Source organism: Calonectris borealis, chromosome 23, assembly GCF_964195595.1.
Source record: "Calonectris borealis chromosome 23, bCalBor7.hap1.2, whole genome shotgun sequence".
NCBI lineage: Eukaryota > Metazoa > Chordata > Aves > Procellariiformes > Procellariidae > Calonectris > Calonectris borealis.
Window position 1 is genome coordinate 637,172 of NC_134334.1, and position 17,495 is coordinate 654,666.

Below are 17,495 nucleotides of genomic sequence, written 5' to 3' on the forward strand. Positions count from 1 at the left end.
GGGGAAGGGGCGGATGCACAACTCGAAAAGAACAAGCGTGGCAGAGAGTGGCTCCAGCCTAATGCTTTATTGTGTTTTGGTAGGAAGGACGCGCGCAGGCAGTCACGCTATGTTTCACAGTCTTCGGGAATCGTTGTCGTTATAATTAGCGATTGCTCAATCACATCAGCCGTAGAGAAGTTCTCATTTGAGCAGAGTCTCTGCATGGGGATCTCCTCGGGCAGGGAGCCGCGGGACAGGGACTCCACGATCACCTCGGCCGAGCCCACCTCCAGCTCCGGGGGCGGCTGCAGCGCCACCACCACGGCCTTCTCGTCCTCGATGATCAGGTTCCGCAGCTTCCGCTGCCGGGGGTTGTAGTTCTCCACCCGGTCGTGAATCTCCATGTGGCGCCTCAAGTGAGCCTGCAAAAGGAAGAGGCATGACGAGAGGCCCGGTGAGGGCCAGCTCCCCCAGTGCAGCACCCCGGAGCCAGGGAAGGCCTCACCTGCCGCGTGAACTTGTAGCCGCACTCGGTGCACTCAAACTTCCTCACGCCCTTGTGCCGGCGGACGTGGACGCGCAGCTGTTCCACAGCTGAGAAAGGAAGCGAGAGCCCATTGGCAGCAGCACCGCACTGTACAGGCTCGCAGTGATGCTCACCCGCACCGCAGAAAGGAGGGCAGTTTCTAAAGAGCCATGTGAAAGCTCGACGCCCTGGCCGTTACCTTTGAACGTTTTCCCGCAGATCTGGCAGAAGTGGGGCCTCCCCTCCTGGTGCCGGCTGGCAATGTGCCTCAGCAGGGGCCCCTTCTCCGTGAAGCGCTGATCGCAGAACTCACAGCTGAAGGGGCGCTCCCCAGTGTGGGTCCGGTTGTGTTTGTCCAGGCTCGCTGCCGTTCGCGGGGGGAGAGGGGGAGAGCCGCGGGTCAGCGGCGCGGCGCGTGCCCCCCATCCCGGGGCTCAGGTACGAGCCACGCCGCAGCGAAGACCGCATGTGCACGGTGCAGTCGGTCTGTGCCAGACTGGTTAGGAAGGCTTAGAAGCAGTACCAGGTCTGCTGGTCCAGGCTAACCGTTACTGGGGAAAACTCATCAATTTCTTCCTCTTTTGTGCCACAAGGGTAACGGAGATAACAGGAACGTGCCTTCCTCGGCGTTAGCACACGCTCACAAGAGCGTGGCTTTGCTCCCCAGGGGAAGTGGGCAGAAGGCGGGTTTCGCAGCACAGCTGCTTTCTGGAGGTCCTGGATGCCGGAGCACGGTGCTCAGCACTACCAGCCCCAGCCGCGCACCCGGGGGGATACCTTGCGTCCTGAAGGTCTTGCCGCAGAGGTGGCACTGGAAAGGCTTCTCGCCCGTGTGCGTGCGCAGGTGCATGTTGAGGTTGGCTTTCTGCGTGAAGGCATGGTGGCAGAACTCGCAAACGTAGGGCCGCTCGTTTCTGCGGGCAGGAGAAACATTACCTTCATCTCTGCCTTTGCCAGCTTCAGCCCTTCAGGTTAGCTGCTGCTCCTCACCCAAAGTTCTTGTAATTAAATCCTACTTCAACCCCTCTCAAACTAAAGTATTTTGGAGTCCTACAAATGCTATTCTGCAGCCACAAGCTCCCGAGCTGGAGCCTCCCGCCCCTGGGCATTATAACCAGCCCAGGAAACAGAATGCTAAGGATGAGTGTGCCAAGCTGCCACGTGCTTGCCACTTCAAGAACACGAATTAGCTAGGCTAATGAGCCTCGCTTATCACCTGCATTACTACAGCACTTCTTCCGAGTGTGTGACCAACAGTCTGCACTTCCTTTGGAAGAGAGAAAAGCAGAATGCCGGCTGGCCCCACATCGGATTTCTGGCAGAAGTTTCAGCCCAGCACCTCCAGGAAAGGGAGTGCTTGCTGCCCCCCAGCCAACTCCTCTCCCCAGCACCACCCAGCCGGACCCTCCGGGGAGGAAGCGCAGCCAGGAGAACCAGAGTGACAGACGGGAGAACACAGGCCACGTCATACCTGTGCTTGGCCTTGATGTGCATCTGCAGGCCGTTGCGACTTGAGGCTCTGTGCCCACACTCCTCGCAGACAAACAGCTTCTCTCCCCGGTGCTTGAAGGCCTCGTGCAGGCGCAGCTCTGTCCGAGACAGAAAGCACTTGGAGCAGGTTGAGCACTGCAATGCCACAGGAGAGCGCAGGGTTAGGCAGCTCGCCGGGCGCGGTTCGCAGTGTATACACAACAGACCGACTCGCCACCCAAGACCCGTCCCTCTGCCTGCCGCTGCTGCTTTGGGGCCCCCACTGTGGCCAGCTGCGGCAGCACCCCCAGTTCCAAGATGCCTAATGAGATGAGACAGCCTGACAAAAGCAAAATGCTGGTCAGTACTTGGGTCTATCGGCCAAAAAACCTGTTTCCAGCAGCTCTGTAACTCCCTGCCTCACTGAACAGAGCCAGACAGGACAATGGGTGCTGCTGTCTAGGCCAGGCCTGAGCGCAGGATAATTCCCTGTCAAAACCCCACTGCCGCCTGCTCCCCTTACCGCGTGGGGCTTTGGCGCGCCATGCAGCTTTATCATGTGGCTCTGCAGGTCCTTTTTCTGCATGAACTGCTGGGCACAGGAGGAGCACTGGAAGACAGGAGAGGAGGGTCAGCTTCCAGCCGCCCCCAAACAGTGATTTTGGTGCGCAGAGAGGACCGGTGGCACGCCAGCGCACCGGGCAGGGGAGCACTGTTCTGACATGGAACACAAATCCCTGGTAAGGCCACAGAAAGCACCTGGCTTTGGTGCCTCCCTGGAGCACGTTCTGGCTCAGAGATGGGGAACGACTCTCAGCTGCCGCAGACCAGGGAAGGGAGCCGGTGCGCTCGGCTCCCTTGATGGGCTGGGTCAGGCTGCCCCAAAACAGAAAGGCTTGCCCCCTCTTCCTTCATGCCAGTGCCTAGCAGCCATTCGTAGGGACGTCGAAGGCAGGCACTGCTGACCTTGTACGGCATCTCCCCCGTGTGCGACACCATGTGCAGCCGCAGCTCCATTCGCCTCTTGAACACTTCCTGGCAGACCGAACACGTGAAAACCTGCAAGAGACAGGGGAAGCATCGGCTTCTGCAGAACCAAGAGTCCGACGCGAAGCCCGCAATTCAGACCAGCGCTTGGCACTCGGGCGCTGGGACCTGGTTATGACATTTAACCCGCGCCTGTAGCGATCTGGATCTCTTACGGTACAATGAGTGTCCTTGTGGGCTTGAAAAAAACAGACAAAATGAGAGGTCTGGTAAATCAGTCAAAAGCTTTTGCTGTCCTAATCCAAGAGAGGGACTGGGGGGAGGTCCCGGCTGTGGTACACATGCCATACAGTGGTGATGAGGGGTTTTTGCACTCGGTAGCCGAGTGCGACGTGGACTGTGGCTGGAAAAAGGCTCTAATTCCAATCCTGCAAAACAACAGCCGCTTTCCAGACCACCGGTGGCAGCTTCCCGGGCATACCTGCTCAGATCGGTTCATGCAATTTCTGGCTTCATGTTCCAGGAGATTCTCTTTTCTAAAATAACATTTGCCGCATTTGGAACATTCAAATGGCTTTTCTCCAGTGTGTTTCCTAGGAGGAATACAAACGGAGAGGATCCGTCACTGCCAGTCCGACAGTAGAGACGCAAGAACAGGCCCGGTGAGGATGCTGGGAAGGAACTGGGAAGGGAGAGGGAAGGACCAGGCAGCTTTTACACACCCTCCCAGCACCAATATTCACAGTTGCCCAAAAGCCGCCTTTTACACCAGCTTTGCTGATCCCATCGGAGCACAGTCAAACTGTTGGTACCCGCTGCGCTCCACGAAACCTCAATTTCGCAGGGCTAACGTTCGCCCCTTGCAGATGAGCAAAGCTGGAGCTCGTGCCCTCTCTGCAGGCACCTGCTTTGCCCTTGGTTATCAACCCCGAAGCTCCTCGCAGCGCCCGGCCACACTGGTGTGCTCCCCACACCCCAGGGAAATTCCCCCACAGCCCATGATTCTGAAGGCCCAGAAGGATGGTTTGCCATCGTCCCCTGTAAGAGCCCCTCAATGCCTTCTTTTTGAGCTGGGCCGGCTCTGAACCCTGAGAGCAGAAGCCCAGGACAGTCGTTGTGGGCTTCGGAGACGTATAAACCCCCCAGCTGAAAGCAACCCTGCCCCAGGGAAAAGGGAACCTCCCTTTCCATCCCGGGGGACACTGAGGCGTTGAGACCAGCTGGCTGCAAGCAATGCCATTCGCCCACCCCCCGGGGAAGAGCCGGTGGGAAGGGGCAGAGCCTCGCGGGGCAGCGCAGCACAAGTCCCTATGCACGAACGCAAGGGGAAGAAAAAGTCGGAGCGTTTACCTGTTGTGCACTTTAAGGTAATATTTGCTGAGGAAGGTTTTATGACATGTGGGGCACTCAACCGGCACCGCTGTACCTTTTCTGCTCCCTGGTGACCCCGCCGCCCCTGCACTGCCGGGCGCCTTCCCCGGGGGGGGGTTCTTTTTGCTCCGCAGGGCCTTTTTCTCGGGAAGGGACTCGGCGTCGCTGTCCCCCCGCCCGCCGTCGCCCGCCGCCTCCTCCGGGGCCGGGGGGGTGGCCTGCGAGGGAACAGGCGGCCGTCACCGCGCCTGCCCCGCCGGGCGGCCGCCCCCCTTCCCCTCTCCCCTCCTCCCGTCCCCCTCACGCACCGCGGGGCCGCCGGGCTGCGGGGGCGCCGCGGCCGCGATGTCCGCCTCCCCCGGGCGGCTCGGAGCGGCGGCGGCGGCGCGGCGGGGCCGCTGGCGGGGGGCGGCGGGGCGGAAGGCGCGGCAGAGCGCCACGGCGTCGGGCACGCCGAGCTGCTCGGCGGCGGCCAGCAGGCGGGCGCGGTTGTGGGCGGTGAGCGCCAGGCGGCCGGTGTAGAAGAAGTCGAGGAGGAGCTGGAAGGTGTCGGCGAGGCCCTCGGGCAGCGCCACCGGCCCGCCGGGGCCGCGGGCGCGGAAAAAGCGGGAGCAGCTGGCCAACACCGGCCAGTGGGCGCGGAACTCCCGCCCGCCCACGCCCAGCGTCGCGTCGCAGAACTGCCCCGCCGCGCGCTGCCGGTTTAGTTCCCGCAGGACGCGGACACTGTGCGCCGCCGCCGCCGCCATGGCCGCGCCACTACCGGGCCCCGCGCTCCGCCGCCATCTTGGCAGCGCGCCGGATGTGGCGCAAGGGCGCGCCGGCTGCCGGCGCGCCGGATGTGACGCGCGGACGCCGCAGCCAGAGGGAGGCGGGCCCGGCGGAGGCGGCGGGTCGGGTGCCCCGCGTTCCCCGCGGCTCAGGCGGCGGCCAGGCGCCGCGTGTAGCGCTGGATCGCCATCTGGAAGTGCTCGGGCGTGTTGAGGCGCGGCCGCAGCAGGATGACGAAGGCCTTTGGGAGGAAGTAGCCGCCCAGCAGGGCGCCGAGCGTGCAGAGGGCGCCGAGCACCCGGGCCGCCGCCGCCTCCCGGCCGCGGAAGGTGCCCTGCGTGCAGAGGACGGCGGCGGAGCAGGCGAGGTGCAGGAACAGGCTGCAGGTGAGGCACTTGGCCTCGTTGTAGCTGGCGGGCAGGTCCTTGCCCGCGTAGCTGAGAGCGAAGCAGCAGGCGCTGAGCAGCACGGTGTAGGCGGCGGCGGCGGTCCTGCTCGCCGCGGCGCTCGGGGCGCACTCCAGCACCACCTGCTCGGCGGACGCGCCGTAGTCCCTGCGCGGCGCCGAGGGGCTGGCGGCCTCCGAGGCCAGGCACAGCACCGCCTGGGCCGCCGTGCTGGCGGCGATGAAGAGCAGCGGTCCCCTGTGCCGCAGCCAGGCCTCGTAGAGGGCCGGCCAGCGTGCGTTCAGCTTGAAGATGCAGATGATCTGGAAGGAGCGTGTCGCCACGCACGAGAGGAAGACGGTGAAGCTGATGGCAAAGAGGGGGAGCTGCAGCAGGCACGCATGCCGGGTGGGCTCCCCGAAGAAGCAGAAGAGGCTGCTGCAGGCACAGGCCAGAGAGCCTAGCATGAGGAAGCACATCTTCCCGCCCGCAGACTTGACCACCGGTGTGGAGGCATTCAGGGCAAAGAGGACGGCCAGCCCTGCCATGAGCAGCATGAGGAAGACGGTCAAGGTCAGCAGTGCCCAGGAGATGGGTTCGGACCAGGACAGAAACTCGATGGTGCGATTGAAGCAAGCTTCGCTCCTTGCTGGGGCCCACTCGTCTACCCCACAGGACTGGCAGCTGTAGAGGTCTGCGGAGGACACGAGCCCAGGTGGTGACAGAGGCACCTCGCACACCACGGACCCCGGTAAGAGATCTGCCGCAGTGGAGCACCCTGCCCTCGCAGCCCCCCAGTTTCTCTGCGAGAGCTGCCCACTCCTCACATCCTGCTCCTTCCCTTTGGGCGCTTCCAAGCCTTGAGGAGCAGAGGGGGCTCTTTTCCCGAAAGACCCTCGCCAGAAAAGTCCCCCCAATGGACTTCCCAAAAGTCCATTGCTTGGATTGAGAGGCACAGGGCCCGCAGGAGCTCAGCTGGGTGAGCTGAGGCTCAGGGGCACGTGGGTGGGAAAGGGGCTTGTGTGTTCAGCAGTAACATGTGAAGGCCTGGACAGGTCTGCAGCAGCCCCTGTTCTGCAGGCCGGCGTATGGGACAGTAATGCTGACCGGCTGTGTTTGGGGGCTCCCCGCTCCCGCTGTTACCTGGAGCTGGCTGTTTCCGCCCCCCTCAGCCCAAGTGCGGGCCGAGGCTGCCTAGTGACCAGCTGCCAGGAAGGGGTTTGTCATTGTGGTTGGTGACTCTGAGACAGGAGATTCCTGCCGCCTGTTCCAGGCAGGGGACATTTCCATATGCCAGCTGCTGGTGACCGCCATGTGCGGAAGCCCTGAGTGCCATCTGGGGCACAAAGGCAACCACTGGGTCAAATTTCCCTCCCAGAGGATGTGGTGCAGGAAACGGCTGTCGGGACGGATGTCTCTTGTCCCCTGGCCGCAGGAGAAGGGGCTCTGCCGGCGCCATCTCCACGGTCTATTTGACTGCGTGGGCCCACCTGTGAGCAGTGCTCCCCAGAAAGTGCAGGGCGTGGGCTTTGCATACCCACATGTAAGCAAATGGTAGTCAGATCGACCACGTTCAGGTCAGCTCAGAGGTTTTAACTGACCACAGGGAGGAAGAGAGAGGGAGAGGGAAGAGGCTGGGCGAACGGCAAGACAGAACCAAGGAGCTGACGGGAGGAGGAGGCAGGGTGCGGGCAGGGGAGCCAAGCGGGAAGGAAGAGGAGGGAGCAGCCCTCCAGGGCATACTGACCTGATCTGTTCAGGAAGGTTCCTGATGGACAGGCCACGCAGCTGAAGCAGCATCGGTGGTGGCTCTGCTGCAGCCGCTTCTCCCCGGGTTGACAGGCCTCAGAGCACACCGAGGTGGGAGCCTGTCGGGAGCACGGCGAGGGTCAGGCAAGCGAGCGGGGCGGGCAGCAGGGCGCCTCGCTGAGCGCCAGGCCTGGGCCTGGCAGCGTTTGGGCAGCTTGCTACCAGCTTTCAAGACAGACCTTGGGCAGGAGCCAAGAGCTCGCCATGTTGTGGTTCTTATAGAGGTGGTGGGAAAATGAGACTGTTTAAAGGTAAAAGTAAGAGCCTTTTTGGTTCATGTGCCCTGCTTGTTTTTTGGAAGGATGAAAGCTGATACTCACAACGCAGATCATCCCCCCCATACCACCTCTGTCTACCCTCATTTTTGTCCTGCTATGGGGAAATACCCCAGAACTGGCAATGTTGGGGATGTAGCTGGCTTGGCAGTAAGCAATAAATGAGATCTGGATGCAGAACAGTACCTGGTGATCTTTTGTGTGCCAGAGGATTTTGCCCTGGTCAATGTTCAGCCTGTCGGGGTTCACACTGAAAGTTCCTATCACATCGAAAGCCCAGCTCGGGCCGCTCCAGTTCCACATGACAATGGCGTAGCCTTTACGGATGTCCCCATTGGCGTCAAAAGAGATGTGGCTTTTGTGCAGGGTGAAGTTTACTTGCTTGATTTTTTGTAAGAGCTGTAAAACAGAAGAGTAAGAGAAGAGCCCTTCCCAATGACGAGACTCCCGCTGAGGAGTGCCTTGTCTCGGCAGGGAGATGTGCTAGAGGGCCCCTTCTCTGCTCTGGCTCCTCTTTCCAACCCCCCAACAGCTAGCGTACACCCAGCTGCAGAAAGTCCCTTCTAGGTTTCTGTGAGGGGCTGGCGGTAGAGGAACAGAAGTGATCTAGGGCAGGGGTCTGGGTCTAGGTCCAGGCTGCTTTGACTGTGATGGGCAGCTGAAGCCCAAGAGGCTCTTCAGCTGTGACACGAGCCTTTCAGAGGGAGAGAAAACCCCTGGGCACGAGGGGAAAATCCTTCCTTGTGAGGAAGGGTCCTCTTGGATCTTCTTCCACAAGTAAGATCCTTCCTCGTATTGCTCTTACCTGCCAGGGATAGACTGTGCCTTTGCTGCATGCCCCCAAGGCACAGCCCAGCAGGTCGTGGAGGCCGTGGGCCACAGCGTACACAGCTGAGTATACGTTGAAGGATGCTTGAGCGTCGTACACATCAGGGGCAGCGCTGAGCGAGTGGCAGCCGGTGCAGCGCTGGGTGCAGTCCAGCTGGGCGCTCTCTCCAATTCCTCCACCTGCCCCTGTGCTGCCAGCACATTCAGCCGCAGGGCTTTCCTCTGCCGTCCTCCAAGATTCAAAGCGTTCCAGCATCGTGGACTCCGTCTTCTCAACTGACATCCCAATCACTGAGCCGATGCTTTGGATGCCAGGCACCTGCCAGAGTGTTTGGGCTAACGACCAGTCTTCGGAGCCCACCCACACCATGCCCGTGATGTTCCGCTGGACCACCACCTCAAAGAAAGCGCGGGCGCTTTGTCTGTTGGAGAAAACGACCGTGACATTGACCCTGACGTCCGTGAGGACTCTGACCAGGTTGTGGAGCTCCGGGCTGCTGGCGTCCTTGTTGACGGGGATGATGCCTTGGTAGGCAACGCACACTTCGCTTGCAGTCAGCAGCTTGTAGAGGGCGCCTAAGCCGTTCCTGCCATAGGCATTGTCGCTGCCCAGCAGAGCCACCCAAGTCCACCCAAACTGCTGCAGCAGCAGGAAGATGGCCTTCACTTGCTGCCTATCGCTGGGAATGGTGCGCAGGAACGAGGGGTAGAACCGCTTCAGGCTCAGCGTCTCCAAGGAGGCTTGGTAGCTAATCTGCAAAGGAAGCCAGTAGAAAGGGGGTTGCGGTCCCCCAGGCAGTGGCACCGTAAGAGCTAATGGCCCAGGCAGCCCATCTCCTGAAGAGACTTGGGGCTGGGCAGGCAGCGGACCTGGAGCCAAACGCACTGCTGCGAGCAAAACCTTTGAAGGACGGTGAGCCAGCCACAATTCCTGCCTGCCAGCTGACAGTCCCTGGGAAGAGACCTGGGCCAAGGCAGCTCAGGCTGGCTCCTCAGCTCCCAGCACGTCCTCCCTCAGACCATTACTCCTCAGGGGCCCTTTTCTTCATGTGCAGGGGGAGCTGCACTTACCTGCGGTACGAGGAAGACGCCAAGGACGGCTGCTGTGGTGAGGGCCAGACGGGTGCTGTCAGGCCCAATGATGGCCACTGCTTTGGGCTCGTAGTGGCGGAAGGTGGGGAGCACCTTGACCTCCCGCCCACCTTTCTGGGTGAGTGCGTGCAGCGTGGCATGGAGGCTGGTGGGCTCCGAGCAGGTGTCGTGGATGTCATAGCCCAAGGTGACGTTGGGGAGGAGGGCGCTGGAGTTGTTTATCTCCTCCACGGCGAAACGCATGGCCTGGGACAGGCAGTAGCCGTGGCTCTTGAAGGTAGCGGCACTGCACGAACGCAAAAGTGGCTTTCAGGGAGGAAAAAACGCATTTTGGGGGGGAAAACAGGGCGACGCGCAGCGAGGGGGACTCACTCGTCGCAGCCGTCCACCAGCGGCCGGGCGGCGGCCCGCGGAGCCGACGTGTGCATCTGGAAGAGGCCGGCCAGGCGGTAGTCGCCGCGGCAGGTGAAGGAGGCGGAGGCGGCGGTCGCGCAGAGGCAGAGCAGGGCGGGCAGCAGCATGGCGGGGCGGTGCCGGGTGGCGGGCGGCGCCTCTTAACGGGGCGGGCGGCGCTCGGCCGAGGGGCGGCCCCGGAGGAGGAGGCGGAGGGAGGCTGAGGCCGCCATGCCCGCGCGGCGCGGCCCGGCGGCCCGCCGCCCCCGCCGGGCCCCGTCCCGTGGGGGCCGGGCGGAGGCGGCGTGGAGGGAATTCGCCGCCTCCTTCGCCCGCGCCGGCATGGTGCCACCAGCCGAGGCGGGCCTGGCGGCCGTGGAGGCGGCGGAGGGCGCCGCCGTTCTCCTCCTGGCGCCGCGGCAGGTGGGTACCTACCGGCCCCGCCGCGGCTTTCCTCCTCTCCGCCGCCGCCTCACCGCCCTCTCTCCCCGCAGGCGCTGACCTTCACCGGCAAATGCCGCCTGCGCTGCCTCTATGGCGCCGTCCGTCTCTTGGGCTTCGCCGTCGCCTCGCACCAGCCGGGGCTGCCGGTCTTCTCGCCAGCCACCCACTGCGCGCTCACCCTGGAGGCGCTGCCCGCCGACCGCCTGCCCACCGCCGACCTCCGACAGCTCCGCGCCGCCGCCCGCGCCGCCATGCGGGCGCACAGCGTCCGCCGCCGTGAGTGCCAGCAGGGGTGGAAGGCGCAGGGGGACCCGCCGGTTGCGGTCCGCCATTTTGCGTGCGGTGCGGGTGGCCGCCATTTTGCGTGCTGTGCGGGGAGGCAGCCATTTTCTATGCGGGGCGTCCGCCATTTCGCGTGCGGCGCTGCCACCGTCCTTTAGCGTGGGCTGAGGGCAGCGCTCTCCCCCCGTTGCAGAGGCGCGGGTGAAGGTGATGGCGCGGTTCTCGCCGGAGTGCGCCGTGGTGCTGCTGGAGCACCTGGACACGCCAGTGACGCGGTTCCTGCTGAGCCACCTGCCACTGTCGCGGCTCTTTGAGCCCCAGGTGAGACCCAGAGGACGTCGTGATGCCCACTCCGCCCTGGGCGGCAGCGCAGATGCCGTGCCTTCCCCAAAACAGGCCTCGTGCACAGCGAGAGGCGGCTGCCCCACTTAGCATGCCTGTCAGTGCCCAGCAACACAGCTACAAGGTATTACGCACACCTCTAAGCATTTTTCCGCTCTTCTCTAGAAAAAGGAAGAACCCAGCTTCACGCCAGAAGATGCAGTTCTGGCATCTGTTGGCATCGTGAAGTGTAGCCCCGACCGCGGGCTGCTGGTGTCAGAGAGCATGTTCCTGGCCCTGGAGGAGCTGATTCAAGCGTGCTGTGGTGAGTGGCATGCGCTTTGTGAGGTTGGGGGCTTTAGTAGCCTGAAGATAGGAAATTCACGAGGCTTTTCGTGAGTTAAAGTTAGGGAGAGTGTGCCCTGTGACAGGTACTGATTGAGGGTCATGTTTTTCTCCTGAATAGTGGAGTCTTGAGCTTGTGCATCACCTCGAGTGGATTAGTGCCGCTGCTACCAAACAGGCAGCTTGCTGCTGTAGAGGCACTTCTCAGTCTGACATCAGAACTCTCATTTTGCTCTGTTTTGTAGCCGGTAGAAGAAACACCCGCTTACTTATCCAGCAACATCTAAAATGCCGTGAGCAATTGGAGTTCATACATGCAGGGTTTTAGTGCGTGCTGCTTACTTCAGGAGCCTTTTCCTTTATACTGGTACTCGTAACTCGCTTCTCTTTAATGTTTTTTTTTTCTGTTTAATTAAAATATATCCTAGTCAGGCCAGAGTCTGTAGGTTTTTTCAAATGTTTTTGGTTTTTTTGTTTTTTAACAAATTTATGTAAACGGGGCACATCAGGATAACTGACAGCATTGGTCCATTTCAGAGTATGTTTGTTTTTCCAGCGGAAGATGAAGGTGTCCCCATGGTTCTGGTGTGTGGCCCAAAAAACACTGGGAAATCGACATTTAACAGATACCTGATTAATCTGTTACTGAATCGGTGAGTCTTTTCATGTTCTACAAGTTTTTAAGTACTGCATGGGATTTAGGAGAAGGAAAAAAGCTGCCTGCAAAGGTTCTCAGAAAAGCAGTTACAACTGGAAGGTGGCTTATCTTTCAAAAACAAACAAACAAAAATCAGGAGAAATAGGCATTCCTGTCTTGGGTTCAGTTGTCTTGGGTTCAGTTGACTACTGAAACATTTCTATTGAAATACTACTAAATTGCTGTCTTGAAGTATGTGAACAAATTGGGCACCGAGCATTTAGGGTTCAGTAAGGAATTGGGAGTTACAACACTTAAAAACACAGAGTAAGTTATAATTTGTTAGGGTATTTGAAGATTCTTGGCGGAGCAGGGTATAGAAGCTTATTCTCCTGACCACTTAAAATAAAGATTATAAAGTTTATAAATCGCGTATGGCTGGTCTCCAGGTGCCCAGTTAGTGTGGGAGAGGCGGTACACTGATTACTGCCACCTCTGATTATCGTTCTAGCCACTTCTCTTAAGGCTGGATGGGTATGGAGCTACTGTAATATGATATTGAACTGTAGGTGAGCTTTTTACATTCTCACTTAATACTCCCTCAAGTGGGGGAAGGAGAGAGACAGGTGATGCTTTGATTATGTTCAAGAATTTAATTTTGATGGCCTGGAACAAAATCACATTGTGCTTCTGATGTGTTCCTCGTCTGTCCCGTTTCTTTTTTTTAAGTGGATGCTAACATACAGGCTTCTTTCACTGCAGCCTTCCCTCGGTTGAGTATATGGAATGTGACATAGGTCAAACCGAATTTACGCCGCCCGGATGTGTGTCTTTAAGTAACATAACAGAGCCAATTCTTGGTACGTGTTTTGCCATTTTCTGCAGTTGCCAGAAACCTGTTTCATTTCCAGAAGGTGCTTTCTGAGTAGAGGCTGTACTTCAGGGGAAGTTGCCACATTTGTCAAAGGTGCATATAGAAAATAAAACAAAGGCTGTAAAGGTTTTCTTGGTAGGGGCATCTAAGCTCCATGTGAAAATCTGGCTAAGTAACGTGGAGCTGTTCTCCCTGCTTGTTTTTTCTGTTCTGAAGAGGGCAGAAGATAGTTGTTTATAAAGTGGTGGAACAGGCTGTGGCATGTCAAAGTGGATTTTCAGCATTTCAGATTTGAAAGGTCTCTTTGGGAAAGTCTTTCCCAGTTTTTAGTATCCGTAGATACTAAAACTAGCTTGAGAAATACTAAGTGGATTCGCATAAGTTGGGGGCTGTTCTTACGAACGTAAAAAAACTAAAGCCAGAGAAATTGCTGGTATTTGTGGTCTTGCACATTTGGGTCGCTGTCTAAAAAGGAATATGGCCAGACTGGTTTACTTTTTGGATAGTCTGGCATAGAGGATTGTTGTTTTAAAATTCATAAATGTGTAACCAGTGATTTAAAACAAACAAGAAGAAACCCCAATACCCCAAACAAACAAAACTCCTAGCATGAAGTCTTCCAAGTGACAGAATAGTTTCTCCGTAGGTGTAGGCTGTACAAGAAGAACTGTTAGCGTGTGAAGAGGACATGATTTCGGAAGGGATTTGCGTGTAGGTGCTACAGGGATGGGAGTTTTTTGATTTGACTTGCTGAAACCACTAGAGGTTTGCTGCTTGCTTTTTCAGGTCCACCATTCACGCATCAGCAAACACCACGTAAGATGGTGTACTATGGACAGACTAGTTGTGAGCAGGACACGGAAAGATACCTTGATGTCGTGAAGTACGTGTTCAGCTCCTACAAGAAGGAAGTGCCTTTAGTCATCAACACCATGGGCTGGGTGAAAGGTAAACGGGATAAATCTGTTCTCAAGAGGTGGTGCGGAAGGAAGGTAATAATCGTAGTGGTACACCACCATGCTTTCTAGAGAGTCCGGAACCAGAAAATACAGCTTACCTCCCTTGAGCTAGTGCTGGTCTTCCGTAACAGCATTCCAACCTGTTTATGTAGTGGCAGCAATCGTGTTTTCTCTGCTCCCTAAAGGTGAGGGGTTGCTGCTTCTGATGGATATCATTCGGCTGTTGTCACCCAGCCACATTGTTCAGATGGACGTGTACGACTGGAAGGCCATGGCTCCGCTCACCCCAGAGTATGTTCATCTCACTCCTGGCCTGTACACCAAAGGCAAACAGCAAGCCAAATGCAAGCAGATGGGTACAAGTGGAGGGGAGAACTGGAAGCCCTCTGAAGGGGAGGGAGATGCATTGGCTCCCGAGTATAAGTTGCTGTACGTCCATCCAGAATTCCCTCGAGCAGGGGTTGCAGGTGAAGCGTAAGTACAAAGTTTAGTGCTATGTAGTGGTTAGTGGGCTTAACAAAATCATGCGTAGTCCTGATGGTAAAGGCTCTTGCTTTGCTTTGGCCTCAAGAGCTCCATTAAATCGGTCAGAGCTTACTAGTTTACTTATTAGGGGGTTATGTTTGGGTGTTGTTTGTTTGGGTTTTCTGGGTATTGTGTTTGGGGAGAGGTTCATGTAGGGTTGTTTTTTAGGCTGGGGTGTGGAAGGGGTTGTTCCTCCCTACTCTACTTCCAAAACTACTGTCAGTTATTTAATTTTACCCTGGGCATGACTTCCAGGGAATCATTGACTATTATGTCTCCTTTTTTTTTTACTGGGAGGTTCCTTGCTTCTTTCTTACAGACCTGGATGATGATCACATTATTTCTTAATTTCTCTGATACTTTGAGCATTTCCAAAATGTTTATTTTTCTGGACCTTGGGCCTTTGTTGCCAATTTTAAGTGCTTTTTTTGACTCAACCTTCACGAATGAGCTATTTAAGAAAATAAATGTGTTGCTCTGTCTTCTGACTGACTGACTGAAAGGTGTGCGGACATCAGGGTTGGAGAAGGGAGCTATTATCTAATAACAGACTTTGTTTAAGAAATAAAAGAAAACAAACACCACCCTTGTTAATTAATGCCTTTTTAAAGTTGAAACAATAACCTAAATCCTACGATGCCTTAGAGGTAATAAAAACATAGCTCTAAATTTTGTTCAGTGATAAAAGTTTTAAAACCTAAACTTGTGTGAAATAATGGCTAATAGTGCATGGCGTACGTGTGAATGTCCAGGGTATCTGGTTTGAATTGCTGTGTGAAGGTGTGCTGCCTCTCCTTGATCTGTTGTGGTTATTTTTCCAGGCGAGTACATAGTGGCATCTTGCGTGACATGTCCATACTGGGTTACCTGGGTCAGCTGCAGTCCCCAGATGTAGGGGCGGTGCTTCCGCTGCACAGTCTTGTGCCATATCAGGTAAATGAGCGTTTTTGAAAGGCTTGGAGATGTTGTAGAGAGCCCAGAGCGTAGTAATTGACAGTTCTGCTTGTACTGCAAATGTTTTTCGGAAGAGGGAAAAACGCTCTGTAATCTGCAAAAAGATAATTACTTCATTCAGTGTATCTAGAAGTAGGGTTTTTGTGGAGATGTCAGTGTGGCACGTGTATTCTGCGTGTTCAGTTGTTAGTGTTGAAACTGTGTTTGCCACTGAGATAATATGTGTCTGCAGGTGTGGGTTGGGAGCTTTCAGGTTTTATCTACTTGGCATTATCTTTGAACTTGAACTAAGGTGATGTTGAGCCAATGATAGAGTTGTTTTCTTCTTTTTTTTATCCTCTCAGGTACCTTTCAGTGCTGTTGCACTCAGGGTTATTCACACCGATGTTGCTCCTACCAACATCATGTATGCAGTGAACGCCAGCTGGGTCGGGCTCTGCAGGATACCGGATGAAATCAGATGCCAAACGGACGGGCCAGTCTTGCTGACACAGACACCAGTCTGTGATTGCCTTGGCTTCGGTGAGCAAGCCTGGGAAACCTTGAGCTGCGTTCTCACCTATCGTGTTTTAACAGATAGGTTGCAGAGTGATGGAATTGCCTTCTCTTTCAAAAACAACTGAAACAGTGGGATGAGATAAAAGAATAATCATGTATTCTCTTCTATTACAAGCTGTGCTTCAAGTCTTTTGGTTTTCATTAACTTGTGGTAACAGCTATGGGGAATACCACTGAGCGGCACCTTTTGTAGCTTGCTTCTCTCACTCTTTCATAACTTAGCAATTTACTTGCTTTCTGGATTGATGTTCTCAAAAGCAGATTCCACGTGGCTTATGCAAAATTCTTTTAGTTGTCTGTCAGTTTCCTTCTACGACTTGATTTAATATTGGAGTTCTGACTTGGAGTTTAACAGTGAGCTCGTCGAGTTTCTGTAGGAATGTACCAGTGAACAAGGATAGGTGGTTTGGGAAGTAGCCGTTCGTATGTATGCTGAGATACTGGAAAAGTGGGATACAGCAATGCAGGTTTTTCTCAAGATGTGTCTCAAATCCTTCTCTTGGTTCTAGAAGAGCCGTTTATTTAAAGAGCTTTGGCTGCATCTGGTTATACAGTCCGAAATGATCAGGCAGAGTTAAGACTGAACTTTGCGTGTATTTTTTTTTTCAGGAATTGTCCGTGGGGTTGAGATGGAGAAGAAGCTTTACCACGTTCTGACACCAGTGCCTCCGGAGAACCTGAGACTAGTAAATTGTCTGCTCCTTGGAAATATTGCTATCCCAAACTGTGTTCTTGTGGGCCAGGTAGGAGCTGTGTGGGAAAAGGGTGGAAGCCGGCTGAGCTTAGGCTGGCTGGCGGGTTTTCCATTTTCTTGTTTCTGAGGCTTATGCGTGCCTGGAGGTGTTTGGGCATTACCAGATGGTTATCTCTATAGGAAATTGTCCTTAATGCATAGAAACAAGAGAGAAGAGAATGTTCTTCTCGTGTTTCAGATACCAGAGCAGGGTTTGTTCGGTTGACAGCTTGCGCCTTTCCACTAGTCAGCTTTGTTAGTCTGTAGAGGAAAGTGCTTCCCACTCCCTTCAAGATACGAGTTCTTAAAGTTATTTCTGGTTTTGTTTTTCCTGTTCTCAGCAAGGAGTTGAGGGAGAGATCCCCTATGTCACATCTGATTATAACTACAGCATCTTGGGGTCTGGAAAGCTGAAAAAGAAGAAGCATTTCAAGAGGAGGGAGTATGCGTTCGAGTGTGATTATGCCTAAAGCCTTGGGGACCTTGGACCGTGGGATTTGTTTTGTAAAGAGCCTGGCCAGAGACAGGTGTGGTCACAGAAGCTCTGGGTGCTACAGAGCTCTGAGAGACGCTGGGCACGTGTCCGGTGTAGGTACTACAGCATGTCCGTTTTTGATAATGTTTTATATTTTCAGTTTGTATTTTGGTGTTTTGTAATAAATATCTATTAAAAGCATTGGTTTGGTTTGAACTTTTTTCCTCAGCCTACGTTGACTTGGACACGGCTGATACAAGCTGCGGGTGGTTTCTATCTTGAATCAGAAGCGGTTCTCTGTTTGAAGTCTAGCCTTCGGTTAGCTCTGGGTTTCGGAGAGCGATCCGCAGTGGCGTGAGCGTAACTTCATAGTAGCCATAACCCTGGGCTGCTCATGGGCTGGGGAGAAGCTTGTGCTGGTGGTTCTCTGGCATTGTGGCTGACCTGCATCTTTGGGTGTTTCACTCGTCAAGGAGACGGGGAGGAAGGAGCAAGTTA

At 55.8% G+C, this 17,495-nt stretch overlaps 3 protein-coding genes across 8 annotated transcripts; 1 reads left to right on the top strand and 2 right to left on the bottom strand.

The window, feature by feature from the left end:
- Positions 1-41: 41 nt before the first annotated feature.
- LOC142092304 (zinc finger and BTB domain-containing protein 48-like) lies at positions 42-10,115 on the bottom strand. 4 transcript variants are annotated; one of them, XM_075172137.1, is made up of 14 exons: positions 9,870-10,033; positions 9,477-9,783; positions 8,383-9,159; positions 7,764-7,976; positions 7,241-7,361; positions 4,392-4,554; positions 3,447-3,558; positions 2,945-3,037; positions 2,502-2,588; positions 1,980-2,134; positions 1,286-1,422; positions 708-872; positions 488-576; positions 42-404 (listed from the first exon to the last, which is right to left on the bottom strand). In XM_075172137.1, the coding sequence occupies exons 1-14, from the start codon at positions 10,016-10,018 to the stop codon at positions 108-110; spliced, it is 2,865 nt and encodes a 954-aa protein (XP_075028238.1). In that variant the 5' UTR covers positions 10,019-10,033; the 3' UTR covers positions 42-107. The 4 variants fall into 4 exon arrangements, 3 of the variants coding, with proteins under 3 accessions (XP_075028238.1, XP_075028241.1, XP_075028239.1); XR_012677005.1 differs by having other exon boundaries at positions 216-404; positions 1,980-2,097; positions 9,870-10,115; XM_075172138.1 differs by lacking the exons at positions 42-404; positions 488-576 and having other exon boundaries at positions 708-1,422; positions 1,980-2,097; positions 9,870-10,115.
- Positions 5,199-7,243, bottom strand: LOC142092313 (taste receptor type 1 member 1-like). Its single transcript, XM_075172157.1, has one exon. The coding sequence runs from the start codon at positions 6,048-6,050 to the stop codon at positions 5,256-5,258; it is 795 nt and encodes a 264-aa protein (XP_075028258.1). The 5' UTR covers positions 6,051-7,243; the 3' UTR covers positions 5,199-5,255.
- A 6-nt stretch (positions 10,116-10,121) lies between the features above and the next one.
- Positions 10,122-17,198, top strand: NOL9 (nucleolar protein 9). 3 transcript variants are annotated; one of them, XM_075172143.1, is made up of 12 exons: positions 10,122-10,313; positions 10,385-10,610; positions 10,810-10,937; positions 11,124-11,262; positions 11,839-11,935; positions 12,682-12,779; positions 13,580-13,741; positions 13,938-14,226; positions 15,099-15,210; positions 15,576-15,753; positions 16,399-16,532; positions 16,864-17,198. In XM_075172143.1, the coding sequence occupies exons 1-12, from the start codon at positions 10,122-10,124 to the stop codon at positions 16,990-16,992; spliced, it is 1,884 nt and encodes a 627-aa protein (XP_075028244.1). In that variant the 3' UTR covers positions 16,993-17,198. The 3 variants fall into 3 exon arrangements, with proteins under 3 accessions (XP_075028244.1, XP_075028245.1, XP_075028246.1); XM_075172144.1 differs by lacking the exon at positions 10,810-10,937 and having other exon boundaries at positions 10,179-10,313; XM_075172145.1 differs by lacking the exons at positions 10,122-10,313; positions 10,810-10,937 and having other exon boundaries at positions 10,366-10,610.
- Positions 17,199-17,495: the final 297 nt, after the last annotated feature.